General features: G+C 49.8%; 1 protein-coding gene across 12 annotated transcripts in view; it reads left to right on the forward strand.

Annotated features, from left to right (window-relative positions):
- The window catches only part of WIZ (WIZ zinc finger), a 157635-nt gene that overhangs the window by 126172 nt on the left and 14672 nt on the right, over positions 1 to 16791 (forward strand). For 10 of the 12 annotated variants that reach the window (XM_078849683.1, XM_078849686.1, XM_078849684.1 and 7 more), the window contains one exon: positions 16220 to 16384. In XM_078849683.1, the coding sequence (XP_078705809.1) occupies positions 16220 to 16384 (165 nt within the window). Of the gene's footprint in view, positions 1 to 11875; positions 12037 to 13389; positions 13490 to 16219; positions 16385 to 16791 lie in introns of those variants that run through there. The other 2 variants (XM_073319247.2, XM_078849689.1) reach the window with 2 other exon arrangements.

Genomic DNA, 16791 nt, shown 5'->3' on the forward strand with positions numbered 1-16791 from the left:
GGCCTATCCTCCATCCCAAGGGTGTTTTCAAAAGTTCTAACAATAGTGGCAGCTTACGTTCAGCAGGAAGCAATCCTGGTCTTTCTGTACCTCGATGACTCGAGATGCTCCTTCGAGGCAGTGCTATCTTCCACCCAGACAGGCCTTGCTCTGTTCCAGGAGTTGGACCTACAGCTGAATATAAACTGTATCCCTTCAACTGGTACCAGCGTGGATTTCTTTACAAAGGCATACTTAGACTTACTGACAACCAGAGTTTACCTACCTTTGCACAGATTTGTGACCTTGTCAGGTCTGGTAGGGACAATTCAGGGAAGCCCTCAGACCACAGTAAGGAACTGTCTTCAGCTGTCTCCAATATGGCAGCTTGCACCTTTGTGGCCAGTCACACAAGGCTACACCTTCACTGCTTTCAGGTTGGCTCAGAACAACATACTCTCCGAGCAACGACACCTTGGACAGTCAGATGATGGTGTCCTTGCACATAAAGAAGTCCCTAAATTGGTGGAAGGAGCAACTCAATGTTTATGTGGGCTTCCCTTTCTGTCACCCAACCCCATCAGTGACTCTAACAACCGATGCATCCCTGTTAGGATGGGGAGCCCACCTCAGCACCCTCAAAGTTCAAGGCAGATGGGCAGCCCACAAAGCCAGTCTCCACATCAACCTGTTGGAGCTCAGGGCAGTCAGGATCACTTGCCTCCATTTCCTGCCTCTCATCAGGAGCAGGACAATTATGGATATGTCCTGCATGCCCTAAATCAACAAGCAGGAAGAAGCAAGATCCCCCTCCTTGTGTGCCAAAGCCACAAAGCTCTGGAACTGGTGTGTTGCCCACCAGATCCAGATTTCAGCACTCTGCCTTTCAGGCATCCAGAACGCCAGAGCTGATGCCCTCAGCAGACGCTTCTTCCACAGTCTGTGAAAGGGAGCTAGACACTCAGGTTCTCCAAAGCATATTCCAGAAATAGGGACTGCCAGAAATCCATCTTTTCACCACCTTTGAGAACAGGAAGTGCCCTCTCTTCTGTTCACAAAGGCAAGGGGGTCTGAGTCACCACTCCAATCCCTATTTGGGAGAAAGGCCTATTTATCCACCATGCTACAATACAGAATTGCAAACTATCAAGCTCTGACAGCAAAATACAACTACATCAATTAAGTCAAGCTCTACGCATTTATTGATCAGCTCCCGGAGTCGCACTGCGCTTGATGCAGCAAACACAGCAGCTTGGTTCATCTCTACAGCTGTGGTTCCTCCTAGAGTGCTTGCTCATGTCCATTCCAATATAGGTGTGTGCTCACTCCGAGCACCACTGCTGGAAAGTGTTTTTCCCTCAGCGATATCCGTCAGGTCAGCTCTGGTGCCCCTTGGAGTTGTGCTCTCATAGCACCGATATAAAGGTCCCTGCCGACCGATCACCCCCTTAGTTCTTTCTTACCACTCATGATGGTTGCTAGAACTGCTTTTCGTTCTTGTTTCTGCAAGTATTCCCCACTGGAATCTCTCTACTCTTGTTTATATATAGTTTATTGCAGTTTAGAAGTAAGTTTTAGTTTAGTTACTTAGCAGGGTTCACTAACCGGGATTAACCCCCCTCCCTCCCTGGCATTGGGACATGCCTCGATCTTCAGGCTTTAAGCCTTGTGATTCCTGTCACAAGCCTATATCTGTGAGTGACCCCCGATCCAGCTGCCTTAAGTGCCTGGGGGAAGCTCTGGTGCGAGAGCGGTGCAACATCTGTAGGGAATTTAAGCCCTGCACCAAAAAGGATAGGGATGCTAAACTTTGCTCTGTCCTCATGGAGGCAGTGCTCTGACCTCCATCGGAGCCAGCACACTCAGACCCATCACCAACTACCGACTGCCTCGGTGAGGAGCACCCCAGCCTTACTTCGAGACACCCAGCACCATTCCCCGTCTCCAGCACCAAGGAGAGACACTCCGATTGCATCTCCAGGGACAAAGAGAGATGCTCCGGTGAGAGACACTAGGCATGGTTCACCATCGTCAGTGTCTATGAAGCAACAAAGACCAACAGAGGCCAATCACCAACACAGATCAGCAAGACAGGGGGATACTGCCAGAGTGAAACCTGGCTAGGGCCATCCTGTGGCACCGGCATTCCATGCCGTGCTGTTGACTCCAGTCCCGGAAAGGGAGCCATTGAGTCCAGCACCGATAGACTCACCACTGAGAGAGAGGCACCAGAACCCCACAATCCTACCCGTGGCATTGACACAGGAGGCCTTCGCGGCAGCGAGAGACTTACGGGTGCTACCAGTACTGTCATCTCCGGCCTTCTGGGAACTGTCAGGGGAGGCACCGACAGGACAGACCACTGCAGGCTTGAGGCCACAGATAGTTTCGAAGGGGAAACCAGCCATTATGGCGCAGTCCCAGTCCCCTCCCACTCCTGGCACCGGTCAGAGGCACCGGTCAGCACCACTCTACCCTGGTATCCAGAAGGATCCTCAGAGATGGACTCGGAGGTGGAGTCTTACATCTCACAAAGAAGCCAGCATCACCAGTCTAGACACTATCCGGCTATGGACTCGAGTCAAGGGGTCCGACCAGCGGTGTGGCCACCAGGGCAGTGGCAGTTCCCCATGCAATGGCTTTTCTGGAAGCCCTGGGCATTCCCAGTGCAAACTGGGTCCCATGCCAGGAAATCATATTTGGTGGCTTCGGAGCCCAGACTACCTCCACCACCAGAACATGATCCAGACTCCGGTACCGAGGCCACTGTTGTGTATCAGGAAACAGCACTGGTGGGTACTGAAGACAAAGAGCAGGGCTCAGTGCCGGTCCAAGCATCCTTCTCCTCTTTCCCAGATGAGGCAGTCGTAGGAACTGATGATGTGCCCCCACAGGAGGATTATAAGGTGCATCAAGAGCTCCTAAGGAGGGTAGCTCAAAACCTGGGGATCCAGGTGGAGGAAATTAGGGAATCCTCCCGCTCTCTTGTGGACATATTGACAGCAACGAGCCCTGCAAGTGTGGCACTGCCCCTGAATGATGCCATCATGAACCCTTTCAAGGTGTAGTGGCAGACCCCGGCATCCCTGCTGCCAATGGCAAAAAGGACAGAGGAGGAAATATTTTGTCCCAGCGAAAGGGTTTGTGTTCCACACAGACGCCACTGGGTTCACTGGAGGTGTCGGCTGAGAGGGAAAGGCAGGGCCAACAGGAACCAACACCTAAGGCCAAAGATGCCAAAAAGTTAGACCTTTTTGGGAGGAAGGCCTATTCGACAGGGGGTCACCAGCTCAGGATTGCCAACCAGCCAGACACTCCTGAGCAGACACAATTTCAACTCCTGGAACTCTATGCAAAAGTTTAAGGAGTTGCTACCTCAGGAAGCAAGACCAGAGTTTGCAGCTCTTGTTGCGTCGGACTCGGCAGCCCACCCCATGGCTTCAACAGTCACTATGTGCAGGAGCTCATGGCTTCAATCCTCGGGCTTTCCACATGAGGTCCAATAAACTCTGCAGGACCTCCCCTTCGAGGGTACATTGCTCTTTTCTGAGCAGACAGACTCTAAATTACACAGCTTGAAGGACTCAAGCTACTCGACATTGGTGAGGCCTCTTCTGGAGTACTGTGTCCAGTTTTGGGCCCCACACTACAAGAAGGATGTGGAGAAATTGGAAAGAGTCCAGCGGAGGGCAACAAAAATGATTAGGGGACTGGAACACATGACTTATGAGGAGAGGCTGAGGGAACTGGGATTGTTTAGTCTGCGGAAGAGAAGAATGAGGGGGGATTTGATAGCTGCTTTCAACTGCCTGAAAGGGGGTTCCAGAGAGGATGGATCTAGACTGTTCTCAGTGGTAGCTGATGACAGAACAAGGAGTAATGGTCTCAAGTTGCAGTGGGGGAGGTTTAGGTTGGATATTAGGAAAAACTTTTTCACTAGGAGGGTGGTGAAGCACTAGAATGCGTTACCTAGGGAGGTGGTGGAATCTCCTTCTTTAGATATTTTTAAGGTCAGGCTTGACAAAGCCCTGGCTGGGATGATTTAGTTGGGGATTGGTCCTGCTTTGAGCAGGGGGTTGGACTAGATGACCTCCCGAGGTCCCTTCCAACCCTGATATTCTATGATTCTATGATACATTTAAATCCTTGGGCCTTCCCACTCTATCCCCAGTGAGGAAGCATTATACGCCACAGTTGGTGGTTCGCTTCTTCCCCCCACCTGTTTGACAAGACTATAGTCGGAGAAGGAGTAGGGGCTACAGGAGGAGACCTCTGACATAGTCTTCATCTGTATCTGCAACCCCCAGACACTTGGCAGGGTCAAAGCAGGCATTTTGATGGTACGCTCAGGGATGACATGCCGGGACAATACTTGGATCCAAGTTCCCCAATTTTTGTAGACCGTTTATCCCACGTCTATCAGGTGTGGGCCCATAACACCTCAGATCAATGGGTGCTACGCATGATAGCACTAGGATACACCCTTCAGTTTTGTTGTACCCCTCTTTTCCACCTTCTCTCCCCATCCCTCTTCAGGGGCCCTTCTCACAAGCAGCTTCTAGCCCAGGAAGTGCAGTCTCCCCTAAGGGTAGGAGCAGTGGAGGAGATTCCACCAGAGCTAAGGGGCCAAGGGTTCTACTCCCGCTATTTCCTAATCTAGAAAGCCAACAGTGGTCTCAGACCGATTCTGGATCTGCGAAACTTCAACAAATTCATGAAGAAGCTGAAGTTCTGCATGGTCTCCTTGTCCTCCATCATTCCCTCCTTGGATCCGGGGTACTGGTATGCCACCCTTGACTTCAAGGATGCTTATTTCCACATTGCCATCTTTCAGAAACACAGATTTTTCAGATTTGTTGTTAACCAGGTGCACTACCAATTTATGGTGCTCCCGTTCGGTCTCTGTGGCCCCTCAGATGTTCACAAAATGCTTGGTGGTCGCGGTCTTTCTCAAGAAGCAGGGGGTCCAGATCTATCTATACCTCGACAATTGGCTGGTAAAAGGTCAGTCCAGATGTCAGGTAGAGGCAGATGTGAGTCTAATTCAGTCAATCTTCCAGGACTTGGGTCTGCTCATAAATGCGCAGAAATCCACCTTCTCCCTGGTTCAGAGGATAGAATTAATTGGGGCAATTCTGGACTCAGTACAGGCCAGGGGTTCTCTCCCAGAAGCACACTTCCAAGCATTAAAAAGGCTTATAGTGGCTGGACCCACTAGCAGTTTGCACAGGAGTCCCTTTCTTGAGAACAAACTATCAGAGTCCCTCATCACAGGCGCATCCATAATGGGATGGGGAGTTCACTTGGGATCCCTCAAAACTCAGGGCCTCTGGTCTCTGGAAAAACTCTTGTTACACATCAATATCAGAGAGCTCAGGGCAGTTCGCCTGGCCTGTTGGGCAGGTGCATGTCAGTCTTCGCAGACAACACAACAGCCATGTCCTATATCAACAGGCAGGGTGTAACACACTCTTCTCACCTGTGCCAGGAGGCACTTCATTTATGGGAATTTGCATAGCCCACTCGATTCACCTCAGGGCCTCCTATCTGCTAGGCTCTCAGCACGAGCTAGCAGATCATCTCAGTAGGGTCTTCTCCAACCACTATGAATGGTCTATTCATCCAGAGGTCCTACAGGCCGTCTTGTGGAAGTGGGGAACTCCCCAAATAGATCTATTTGCAACCAAGCACAACAGGAAGTGTCTCGAATTCTGCTCCCTCCTGGGCCACAGTCTAGGATATTTGACAGATGCCTTCCTCTTGCCTGGATGGGTCATCTGTTCTATTCATTTCCACCCATTCCTCTCATATGTGAGGTTTTGCTAAAGATCAGATGGGACAGAGCGCAAGTCATCCTGATAACCCCAGCCTGGCCACGATAGCACTGGTTCACTACACTCATGAACCTGTCAGTGGAAATGCCAATTTGGCTACCTGAGGTTCCAGATTTGATATCCCAAGACCACAGCCACCTGCGTCACCTGAATCTCAAGTCACTTTACCTCACGGCCTGGAAGCTCCATGGCTGAACCCCTCAGAGCTAGCATGCTCCAGTCTGGTTTGAGAAGTTCTTCTAGGGAGCAGAAAGCCATCCACTAGCCCTACATGTCTGGCAAAGTGGAAAAGGTTCTCCATCTGGTCAACGCAGAAAGGTGTCTCACCCACGCAGTCATCAGTACCATTCATTCTGGATTACTTGCTGCACCTGAAGCAGCAAGGGCTATCAATTTCATCAGAGTCCACCTAGCTGCTATTTCAGCATTTCACCCATGAGTGAATGGCCAGTCTGTCTTTGCAATCTCGATTTGTAGTCATTTTCTGAAGGGGCTGGACAGACTATACCCCCAGGTACAATGACCAATTCCACCTTGGGATCTTAACCTGGTGTTGTCAAGGTTCATGGGTCCTTCATTCGAGCCCTTGGCAACGTGTTCTCTTCCCTAGTTGTCCTAGACCTTCCTGGGGTCCATTACTTCAGTTAGAAGGGTCTTGGAGATTAGGGCTCTCACCTCACCTGCGTCCTTATCCAGCCTTCCTCCCGAGGGTGGTTTCACAATTCCATAGTAACCAGGACATGTGCCTTCTGGTCTTCTATCCAAAACCCCATGCCAAGAGCCAGCAGCAGAGACTTCACTCATTAGATGTCAGACATGCGCTGGCTTTCTACATAGGATTAAATCATTTTGGAAAACTACTCAATTGTTTGTGGCAATTGCAGATAGGATGAAAGACTTTCCAGTCTCAGCCCAGAGAATTTCACTGTGGATCACCTCTTGTATTCACACGTTACAACCTGGCTGTTCTGGCCCTGATGGCACATTTCACTAGGGCACAAGCATCTTCAGCTGCATTCATGGTACAGGTCCCTATCCAGGACATCTGTAGAGCAGCAATGTAGACTGACACGTCCCTTCATGTGCTCAAAAATTCCAGGGCCACTCTCCAGTCATTAGGAATTTATACACCTGGACAAAAAAGAAAATTTCATCGTCAACTTCAGCATAAATCCCCCATTCTCTAACTCAACGCTATTATGAGCCTCAAAGGAAAAAAATCCATATTTCCAAACATAAACATCAGGCCCTCAATCTTCCTCTTCACAACCATCTGCCTCAAAACATTGGTTTTGACATCCTCGTCGAGGCACTGACAGACCACTCCCTTCAACACCAACTGCAGCTGACCAACCCATCACATCCATGTGGGTGCCCCTTGCTTCGTTCCACAATAACTGTTCCGCCCCTCTCCCTCAATACCCTTCCCTGTCCCTCTTCAGAGACACTTCTCATGAGTTTGTTGAGGAAACACAAGAAATAGATCACCTCCTCTGTCTATGAGCCATAGAACCTGTATCTCAGCACCTACAAGACACGTCTTATTTCCCGATACCCAAGAAGGAGGGAAGTTGGAGACCCATACTGGACCTCAGAGCACTGAACAAATTTGTAAAGGCTCAAAAATTCAGGATGGTCACACTAGCAGCGATTATTCCATCTTTGGAACACGGAGATCGGTTCTCTGCCCTTGACATATAGGATGCCTGTTTTCACATACTGATCTTACCTTCCCACAGATGATTCCTCAGATTTATCCTGGGTCAGGACCATTACCAGTACAGAATTACTCCCCTTTGGCCTCTCATCAGCTCTGAGAGTATTCACCAAAGTCCTCTCCATGGTGACAGCTCACCTACACTCCCAGGGAATTATGATCTGCCTCTACCTGGATAATTGCCTCCTCAGAGCCTGCTCCTTTGAGGCCTTTCGGGCCAACCAAACAGCTGTAGACTTGGTCATGGATCTGGGCCTACAGATGAACATCCAAAAATCGACGTGCACCCCTGTAGAGCTCCTAGAGTTCATAGGAGCCAATCTAGACTCATTACAGGCAATGACACTCCTACCACAGCACAGGTTCCAAAGCTTGTCCACGCTCATCGGGGCAGTGCAAACCAACTCTCAAATATCAGCTAGACACTACCTCCAACTCCTTGGGCATACTGCTGCAGGCATGTCTGTGATATCTCATGCCAGACTTCACATGAGGTGCCTCCAAACGTGGTTCAGCTTGGTCTACAGGCCGAACAGTGACAGACTGGACAAACCTCTATCACTGCCCACCAAAGTTAAACACTCCCTGGACTAGTGGAAAGACCCAGCAAATGTCTGCACAGGGATCCCCTTCTCACAGCCTTCCCCATCACTACTTCTCACCACCAACGGATCCCTCATAGAGTAGGGCACACATCTCAACAATCTTACGACACAGGGCAAGTGGTCATCCACAGACATGTCTCTTCACATCAACCTCCTTGAACTCAAGAGCCGTCAGGAATGCCTGCACCCACTTCTTTCCGATAATCAGAGATACACACCCAAGAGTCTTGACAGACAATATAGCATACATGTACTACATAAATTGTCAAGGAGGTGCCAGATCACCCTCCCTTTGCACAGAAGCACTAAAGCTATGGAACTGGTTCATTTCCCACAGTGTCACAATAGCAGCAGCATACCTTCCAGGAGTACTAAACACGATAGCGGACAGTCACAGCTGCAAGTTCCCACACGACCACAAATGTGAAATGAACTCAACAGTACTACTTCTGACAGTGGTGGAAAGCAACTATAGACCTTTTAGCCACTTACCTGACCAAAAAATGTCCATGCTACTGCTCCAGAACAGGCCTCGGACAGCACTCCTTAGGGGATGCTCTCCTTTTATGGGACAAGGACCTTGTATACACCTTTCTCCAGTTCCCTCTCTTATCAAAAGATCTGTTTTTAAAAATAAAAAAGAGAGCAAATGTCTTATTGATTGCTCCCTACTGCCTGAGACAAACATGGTACCCTTAGCTGTCACAACTGGCAATGTGTCCACCTGTCTCCCTTCAACCCACTCCATGTCTCCTCTTGCAGAACGAAGGACGCACTCTCCACACCAACCTGCGGATACTCTGACTCAAGGTTGGGTCCTTCGTGGTTCCAGCACATAGAAAGATTCTGCTCTGAGGAGGTACAGGAAGTGTTCCTATATAGTAGGAAATTGGCTACCTGTTGTACTTTCCTGAAAAAGTGGACCAGGTGTCAGACTTGGTGTAATTCAAGAGAAATTTCCCCGACATCTGCTACTTTCCCAATGGTCCTAGATTATATACTGACTCTCAAGAAATCAGGTTTCAGAGTAGCAGCTGTGTTAGTCTGTATTCGCAAAAAGAAAAGGAGGACTTGTGGCACCTTAGAGACTAACAAATTTATTTGAGCATAAGCTTTCGTGAGCTACAGCTCACAAGTACTCCTTTTCTTTTTTCAAGAAATCAGGACTCTCTCTTAGCTCACTTGAAGTTCACCTAGTGACCTTAGCACCCTTCCATCAACAAATAGAGGGATACTCAGTGCTCTCACACCCAACTACATATGATTCCTCAAGGGTACAGTAAACCTTTTTCCTCAACCCAGACAGCCCACCCTAACATAAAATCTGAACTTAATACTAAAGAGCCTGAGTAGGCCATCCTTTGAACCCATGGCGCCTTGTTCGGTCAAAAACCTGTCTGTGACAACAGTATTCTTGGTGGTACTCACCTCAGCAAGGAGAATAAGGGAGATAGCATTTATGTCACTTCCCACTCATACATTATTTTTTGGGGATAAGGTTACTCTCAAACCGCACCCAAAGTTAATCTGCAAGGTGACCTTGTCTTTTCACATAAACCAGCTGATTTACTTCCAGACCTTTTACCCTAAGCCTCACTGTGATAACAGGGAGACTATTCTGCACACACTAGACGTAGAAGAGCCCTGGCCTTTTACCTGGACAGGATGAAGGCCTTTAGGAAATCTCCTAAACTTTTCTTCTCCACTGCAGAAAGGTCTAAAGGCCCAGTACTATCGTCCCAGACACAGTTTGAGACCCATTTGGAGAGTATCAGACAAAGCGATCAGGTCACATCATTGTACCTCCATCCAGAATATGCACATGATCCATGAAGTCAGTTTCCTCTTCTGTCACCTTCCTCAAGAATGTAGTTATCTCTGAAATCTGCAGAGCAGCAACCTGGGCATCTGCACATATCTTCACAGAATACTATGCAATTACCGGGGACTGCTTCCGACACTATCTTCGATTCTGCAGTATTGTCATCCATAACTGACTCGACTCCGAAGCTTCAGCCTCCCATTAGGGATACTGCTCGGGAGTCAACTACAGTGGAGCACCCATAGGGACACTACTTGAAGAAGTAGAGGAGGTTACTCACCTTGTGCAGTAACGACGATTCTTCAAGATGTGTGTCTGTATGGGTGCTCCATGACCCACCCTCCTCCCCTTTGCTTTGGCATTCTTGTCAAGGACTCTATGGTAGAGAAGAAACTGAGGGGGGTTTGCCTGCGCAGCGCTGGTTAGCCTTGTGGCAGAACACAAGGGGCGGACAGCACATGTGCGGGCCGAAGGGATACTGCTACCGAAGTTCTCTGAGCAGCAGCACAGGGATGCAAGCGGGACACACCTTGAAGAACCATTGTTACTGCACAAGGTGAGTAACTTCCTCTTTAAGAATGATGTCAAAGTCACCTGTATTTCTTCTCCTGGTGAAGGCAAATCATTTCCTCTTTACATTGCACAAGTTAATGAGTGATTTGGAATTAAGGCTCGTTAGCTGCCTTGTGGTTCCGAATCCAGCAAAGCATCCCTTACGTTCAGGCCATTCTCTGGCTCTTAAAAAGGGGAAGTTGAGGGGTGGGGCACTTTCTTTTCCTTGTATTTATGCAGGTCCAAAATGAGCCACTTCTTGACATGTCATGGAGCAATTAATGCTGAAGTGCATTCTAGGAGCTGCAGTAAGTAGGGATGTGTTGGCTGTCCCTGCTGTACTATGTTAGCAGACTGGCATGGGATTTAAAATCAGTTCTGACCGCCTGTCCCCTGGGGCTGCTGTGAGGGGGCCTGTCCTGCCCTTTTCCCTCCTTGAGCCTTTCTTGGCACTGCAGGCAGGAAAAGGGGGAGAGACATTAGCCATCTATCAACCTCCTGCTGCCAGGCTTTGCGACGAGCCAAGCAGGACAGTCTGCCTCCATTGAGAGCCTGCTTCAGCGGAAAGGGACAGGTGCAGCCAGCTCTAGCAGCATACCGGGCCATGTGGGGAAAAGTCGAGTGGTGTGAGGGACCAGGGGCAGGAGGGAGAACTAGGATTTCAGTAACCGGGGAGGTGAAGATGCGGGAACCTATAGCATGAGGCAAGAGTGGGGGAAGAGGGGCCCCTTTTCTGGGCTCAGCGGGGCCGCCCCTCACGGGAGAGATGCCCAAGCACCGGTTGGCCGAAGGCTGGAATTTCAGAGTAGCAGCCGTGTTAGTCTGTATTCGCAAAAAGAAAAGGAGGACTGGGGGCACCTTAGAGACTAACCCCTTTATTTGAGCATAAGCTTTTGTGAGCTACAGCTCAATTCATTGGATGTATCGATGAAGTGAGCTGTAGCTCACGAAAGCTCATGCTCAAGTAAATGGGTTAGTCTCTAAGGTGCCCCAAGTCCTCCTTTTCTTTTTGCCAAGGCTGGAGTGCCGTCCTGCTGGCAGAAGGCAAGGGGGTCATGGGGGGGGGCAACTCCACCTGCCACTGCCCTAGGCAGCACCAGCCAGACTCGGCCTCAAGGCCCCTGCCAACCCCCTGGGGCCCTCCACAGCCTGGCTCTTCGCCTGGGCCTGTGGGCCCTACGCGAGCTCGGCTCTCCTCTGCTCCGGCCTGCCTACGTGCGTGGCAAGTGTCTGCGCTCCCGCCTCGAGGGCTGGGTATCGATTGCTCGGCAGGTGACTGTTCCTGTCTGGCTTTGTGGGGCCTGGTTCGGAGGCGGCTGGCTCGGCGCTCGGCTGCCCCGCCTGACCTGGCGCGGCCCGTGGCTCGGCGCTCGGCTGCCCCGCCTTGTGGCTGCCCTGCATGTGCCGGACCCAAGATGGCGGCCTCCACCGCCTCGCCGCTGAAAGTGACAAAAGCGGCGGCGCCGCCGCGGCCCCAGGAGCAGGGCGGGGACGGGGAGCCTGAGCTGGAGGCGGCGCCCGAGACCGGTGAGGACCCCCCGCTCCACCCGCGGGCCTGGGCGGCGGGAGCGGCCCCACCCAGCCCGCAGCCAGACGGGAGAGGGAGCTGGAGGGAGCAGGCCGGACTCCCCCCTCCCCGGCGGTGGAGGGTCCGGGTCTCACCAGGTGTCTGAGCCCGCTCCTTGGCCCTTCCCGTCGGTGAACGAGTGGTCTGGGGGAGAAGACGCAGTTCGCTGTAGTCTGTCCCCGCCCCCCCCCCCCGGGGGCTCTGCCCAGGCAGCCCGGGTTTAGCGCGCTCCCCGCCCCCGTGGCTCCATGTAGCACCCCCCTCCCTGCACTGACAGCCCGGGTTTAGCGCGCTCCCTGCCCCCCCCAACCCCCGGGCTCTGCCCAGCGCCTCCCCTCCCCCCGCACGGGCAGCCCGGGCTCGGCTCGCTGCCCTGCCCCCACCCCGGGGGCTCTGCCCAGATCACCTTCTGCACTGACAGCCCGGGCTCAGTGTGATCCCCGGTGTCCTGGCGGGCTGTGCCTAGCTTGTTCCCCCTGCCCTAGACTGACAGCCTGGGCTTGCTTCTGGGTCCCCCCGCACTGACAGGCTGGGTTCACTCCCCCCAGCTGTGCCTAGTACACACGCTATTAGACCAGGCTCAGTGCACTCCCTGTCTCCACCCTGGGGGCTGTGTCCAGCTTCCCCCGATACTGACATGCTGGGCTCGCTCCCTAGGGGCTGCACCTAGTTCCGTTCCCCTGCCCCACTTTTGCATTGATAGGCCAGGCTCATTGCCCCCCTCTCTGCCTCCTCTCTCACTCCTAGGAGGCCGTGCTCAGCTCCTCCCACGTACAAAACACATACTGACAGGATGCCTGGAGCACTGTCCTCACTCCTCCTTCCAGATCGCCCCCACTATGGCAGGGCTCTGCCTATTTCTTTGCTTCTCACACACTGACAGGCCAGGCTCACTGGTTTCCTGGTGTCATGGGGCTGTGCTTTCTGCTGTGCTCCTCTGCACTAATAGGCTGGGCTGACTACTTCTCTACCAGTACACCTGGCTCACCCTGGTCCCTGGGGAGCTGTGCCCAGTGTGCCTCTTCCCCCAAATATAGTGACAGTTTGGGCTTATTGCCTTCTCCCACCCTCAATTCAGCTCTGTGCTCCTCCACATTGACAGGTTGGGCTTACTGCCCCCTACCCTGACCACAAACTTGGCTCCCCTCTGGGGTCGGGGGTAGCTGTTCCCAGGTCTGAGCCCTTTCTCATGGTCTCTTTTTCCTTGATTGTGCCCTCCCAGTGAGGAGTAGTTCTAACACCATGAATCTAGGAGCAGAGGATTTGCTAGTCCAGATAAGGGGCCCTCTAGCCCTGTCTCTTGTTCCTGACAGCAGCCAGTGCCAGCTGTTAAAAGGAAGATGCAAGAAACCCTGTAATGGAGAGCTGTGGAATAACCTGCCTATGGGGGAAGCTACTTCCTAAACCCCAAAGGTAGCAGTTGCCTGTTATCTTGAAGCAAGAGGGTTTTTAACTCTTCCAAACTCTTGACAGGAATGGGGGGGGATGTCAGTCATTGCTGATATAAATTTTGGATGCCCTCGCCATATAAGCAGACGCATCCCTTCATGTTGTAGGATTTTATGCATCATCATGATGCCCAAGCACTAATCTCAGGAAGCAACATCAATATTTACCAAGAGCCTGTTAAAAGACACTGTTTTTTTAATCATTTTTTAAAACTCTTGTCCTGTTTTGTGTTTCTGGCTACTGAATGAGGCTGAGGTGTTTCTGCAGAAAGTGACTAGTCTCAGTTTGAGGATATGAAACAGAACAGAGGAAATTGATGTCACCCTCAGAAATTTTCAGAGTACAGCTCTGTAGTTAAATTTAACCAAAAGAAAAGGCTTGAGTCACTTTAATCTGTAAAACTAACCATAAAAACCAAATCTATGCAGCAGTTTACCTTAGCATAACTGAAAGAATCAGCCTTTTCCTGTTATATAATAAAGCAGCTAAAGCCCTACCTTGCATTTCCAAACTGTCAAAATGACAGCTTCCTGTTTGATTGTTTTAACTAAAGGGAATAACTTTTATTGGACCAACTTTTGTTGATGAACGAGACCAGCTTTTGAGCATACACAGGGCGTTTCTTCAGCTCAAAAGCTTGTCTCTTTCACCAACAGAAATTGCTCCAATAAAAACATTACCTCACCCACCATGTCTCTCTGATATCCTGGGCTACAACACTCCAAACACCACATTTAATATTTAAGGCCCTTTAAAGAGCAGTGGCTTACTCCCCTGTAGTTGGGCACATTGCTATGAATTCCTTTTTGTGTTACAGTGCAGTTTTTCTCTAAACAAACATTAAGTTTTTGTTTTGTTTTATGGCTTCTAGAAGTAGGTAAAATAAGTGATTTTTATAAACTTCCCACATTTTATTTTGGAGATTTCCCGTTGTCCTCTCTGTTCATGTCATCTTTAATATTTTCTGTCTGTTCCTCTTTGGGATTCAACTGATCTCTGTGCCTGGTACAGTGTCCCTGTCCTACTGTTCCAGGCACCCTTCCGTTCAAATACCCCTTCAAAACTTTTTTTATCCAGTTTGCTCTCAGTAAGCTCAGCTGTGCCACTGGGTGCTTCCCCTATCCTGCTGGCTCTCAATGAAAATAAAGCAAATACTACAAACACAACATAAACAGTCCAACTGTCCGTAATTAATGTTCTCCCCAAAGCAATGTACCAATCCAGTTGTGTTCTCTCTTCCCTGTGGTTGTCACTTCTTGTGCCTTCAGCCATCTAACCTTGTAATGTAAACACTACTCAGCATAGTCCTTGTGCTATGAACAGTCTTACTGATGTCCTGATAGTAAGTGCTACACACAGTAGGAATTGTTGGCAGCATTGTAATTTCCTCAAGGCCGGGACCTGTTGGCTTGACTGTAAAACGCTGTGGATATCAGTGATGCTATGTAAACTAACAACTCACTAGCTACAAAGAAGTGGTCAGGGACCCTCTTTTTGTTTTGTACTTGTACGATGCCAGGCTCAGTGGTGTTGTGATTCATGGCTGAGGCTTATCGGTCCTATCAGTCTAGAGACAAGAAGATATGGAATGTGTTTCGCACTCTGTGGCGAATACCATCATTTCATACCACTCTTTGTTCCCTGAGTCACTGCTGATAGCATGGAAGCATGGGGATTACAGTGGACGAGAAGCTGGATATGAGTCAGCAGTGTGCCCTCATTGCCAAGAAGGCCAGTGGCATATTGGGCTGTATTAGTAGGAGCATTGCCAGCAGATCGGGGGAAGTGATTATTCCCATCTATTTGGCACTGGTGAGGCCACACCTGGAATGTTTTTTGTCCAGTTTTGGTCCCCCCAGTACAGAAGGGATGTGGACAAATTGGAGAGAGTCCAGCGGAGGGCAACAAAAATGATTAGGGGGCTGGGACATATGACTTATGAGGAGAGGCTGAGAGAACTGGGGTTATTTAGTCTGGAGAAGAGAAGGGTGATGTGGGATTTGATAGCAGCCTTCAGCTACCTGAAGTGGGGTTCCAAAGAGGATGGAGCTACGCTGTTCTCAGTGGTGGCAGATGACAGAACAAGAAGCAATTGTCTCAAGTTGCCGTGGGGGAGGTTTAGGTTGGATATTAGGAAACACTGTTTCACTAGGAGGGTGATGAAGCACTGGAATGGGATACCTAGGGAGGTGGTGGAATCTCCTTTCTTAGAGGTTTTTAAGGCCCGGCTTGACAAAGCCTTGGCTGGGATGATTTAGCTGGTGTTGGCCCTGATTTGAGCAGGGGATTGGACTAGATGGCTTCCTGAGGTCTCTTCCAACCCTAATATTCTATGATTCTAAGCTTACACTGTGGATTTCTGTATATTCCAATGCAGTGATGACTTGACCCCTGCATTTGCATCCGTGAGCTATAGTCCCTATTCTCTTAATGATCCAGCTCCAAAAGCATCTGTTTACTGTAAACCTACCTATCAAAAACTTATTTTTCCATTAATATATAGTATTAACTGGGATATTTTTTCACTTCCATTCTTGGTGCCTGGCTGATAACGTTGAGCTAATGAGTAACTTGTAGGTTATTTTAATCAAATGTGGAATGGTTTAACCTTTATTCACTGTTCCCCTTGAGTGAGTTTCATTAATGCTTTACTGTTTACAGCTCAGACTGAATGTTTCCTTCTCTCCCTGGCAGTTATGGCCTCCGAGGAGGAAGAAATGGTTGCCATGGAAGTGGGGTCACCACCTATCCCAAAGAAGAGCACTTCCGCCGGGCAATTGGATCAAACTCCAAACAGAATAGGGACCAAACTGTCTCCTGAGCCTCCTGGAAACAAGCCAGACTCCCAGGATTCCAAAAGTGAGTGCTTTTCAGATTATGGCTCAACTTCATTCTGTAATTCATCTCCGTAGCAGCTGGCCTCTCGTACTGAGGGAGAGGCACTTTTCTCAGCTATTTCAGAGGAACCCTGGGAGCCTTGTTTTGTTGTTCTTTATTGCATGTAATTTTCATTGAAAAAAAATTAAGCTTTTTTTTCCTTACATGAACAAATTATTGCCCAAGTCCATCACTTACAAGGCATCTTGCAGTCATGAACCAGCACACAAGAGAGGCCCTACAATAGCAAACTAGTGGGCGTGACAAAATGGGAAGATGTCCGTAAAGAAAGAGCTCAATGATGATGATTTATTGGTGATCACACCTACTGTGTGCCAGTCACTTTCCAAAACTTTAAGAGGATGGTCTCTGCTCCAAGGATATAAGAA

This window comes from Lepidochelys kempii, chromosome 20, assembly GCF_965140285.1.
Source record: "Lepidochelys kempii isolate rLepKem1 chromosome 20, rLepKem1.hap1, whole genome shotgun sequence".
Taxonomy (NCBI): domain Eukaryota; kingdom Metazoa; phylum Chordata; order Testudines; family Cheloniidae; genus Lepidochelys; species Lepidochelys kempii.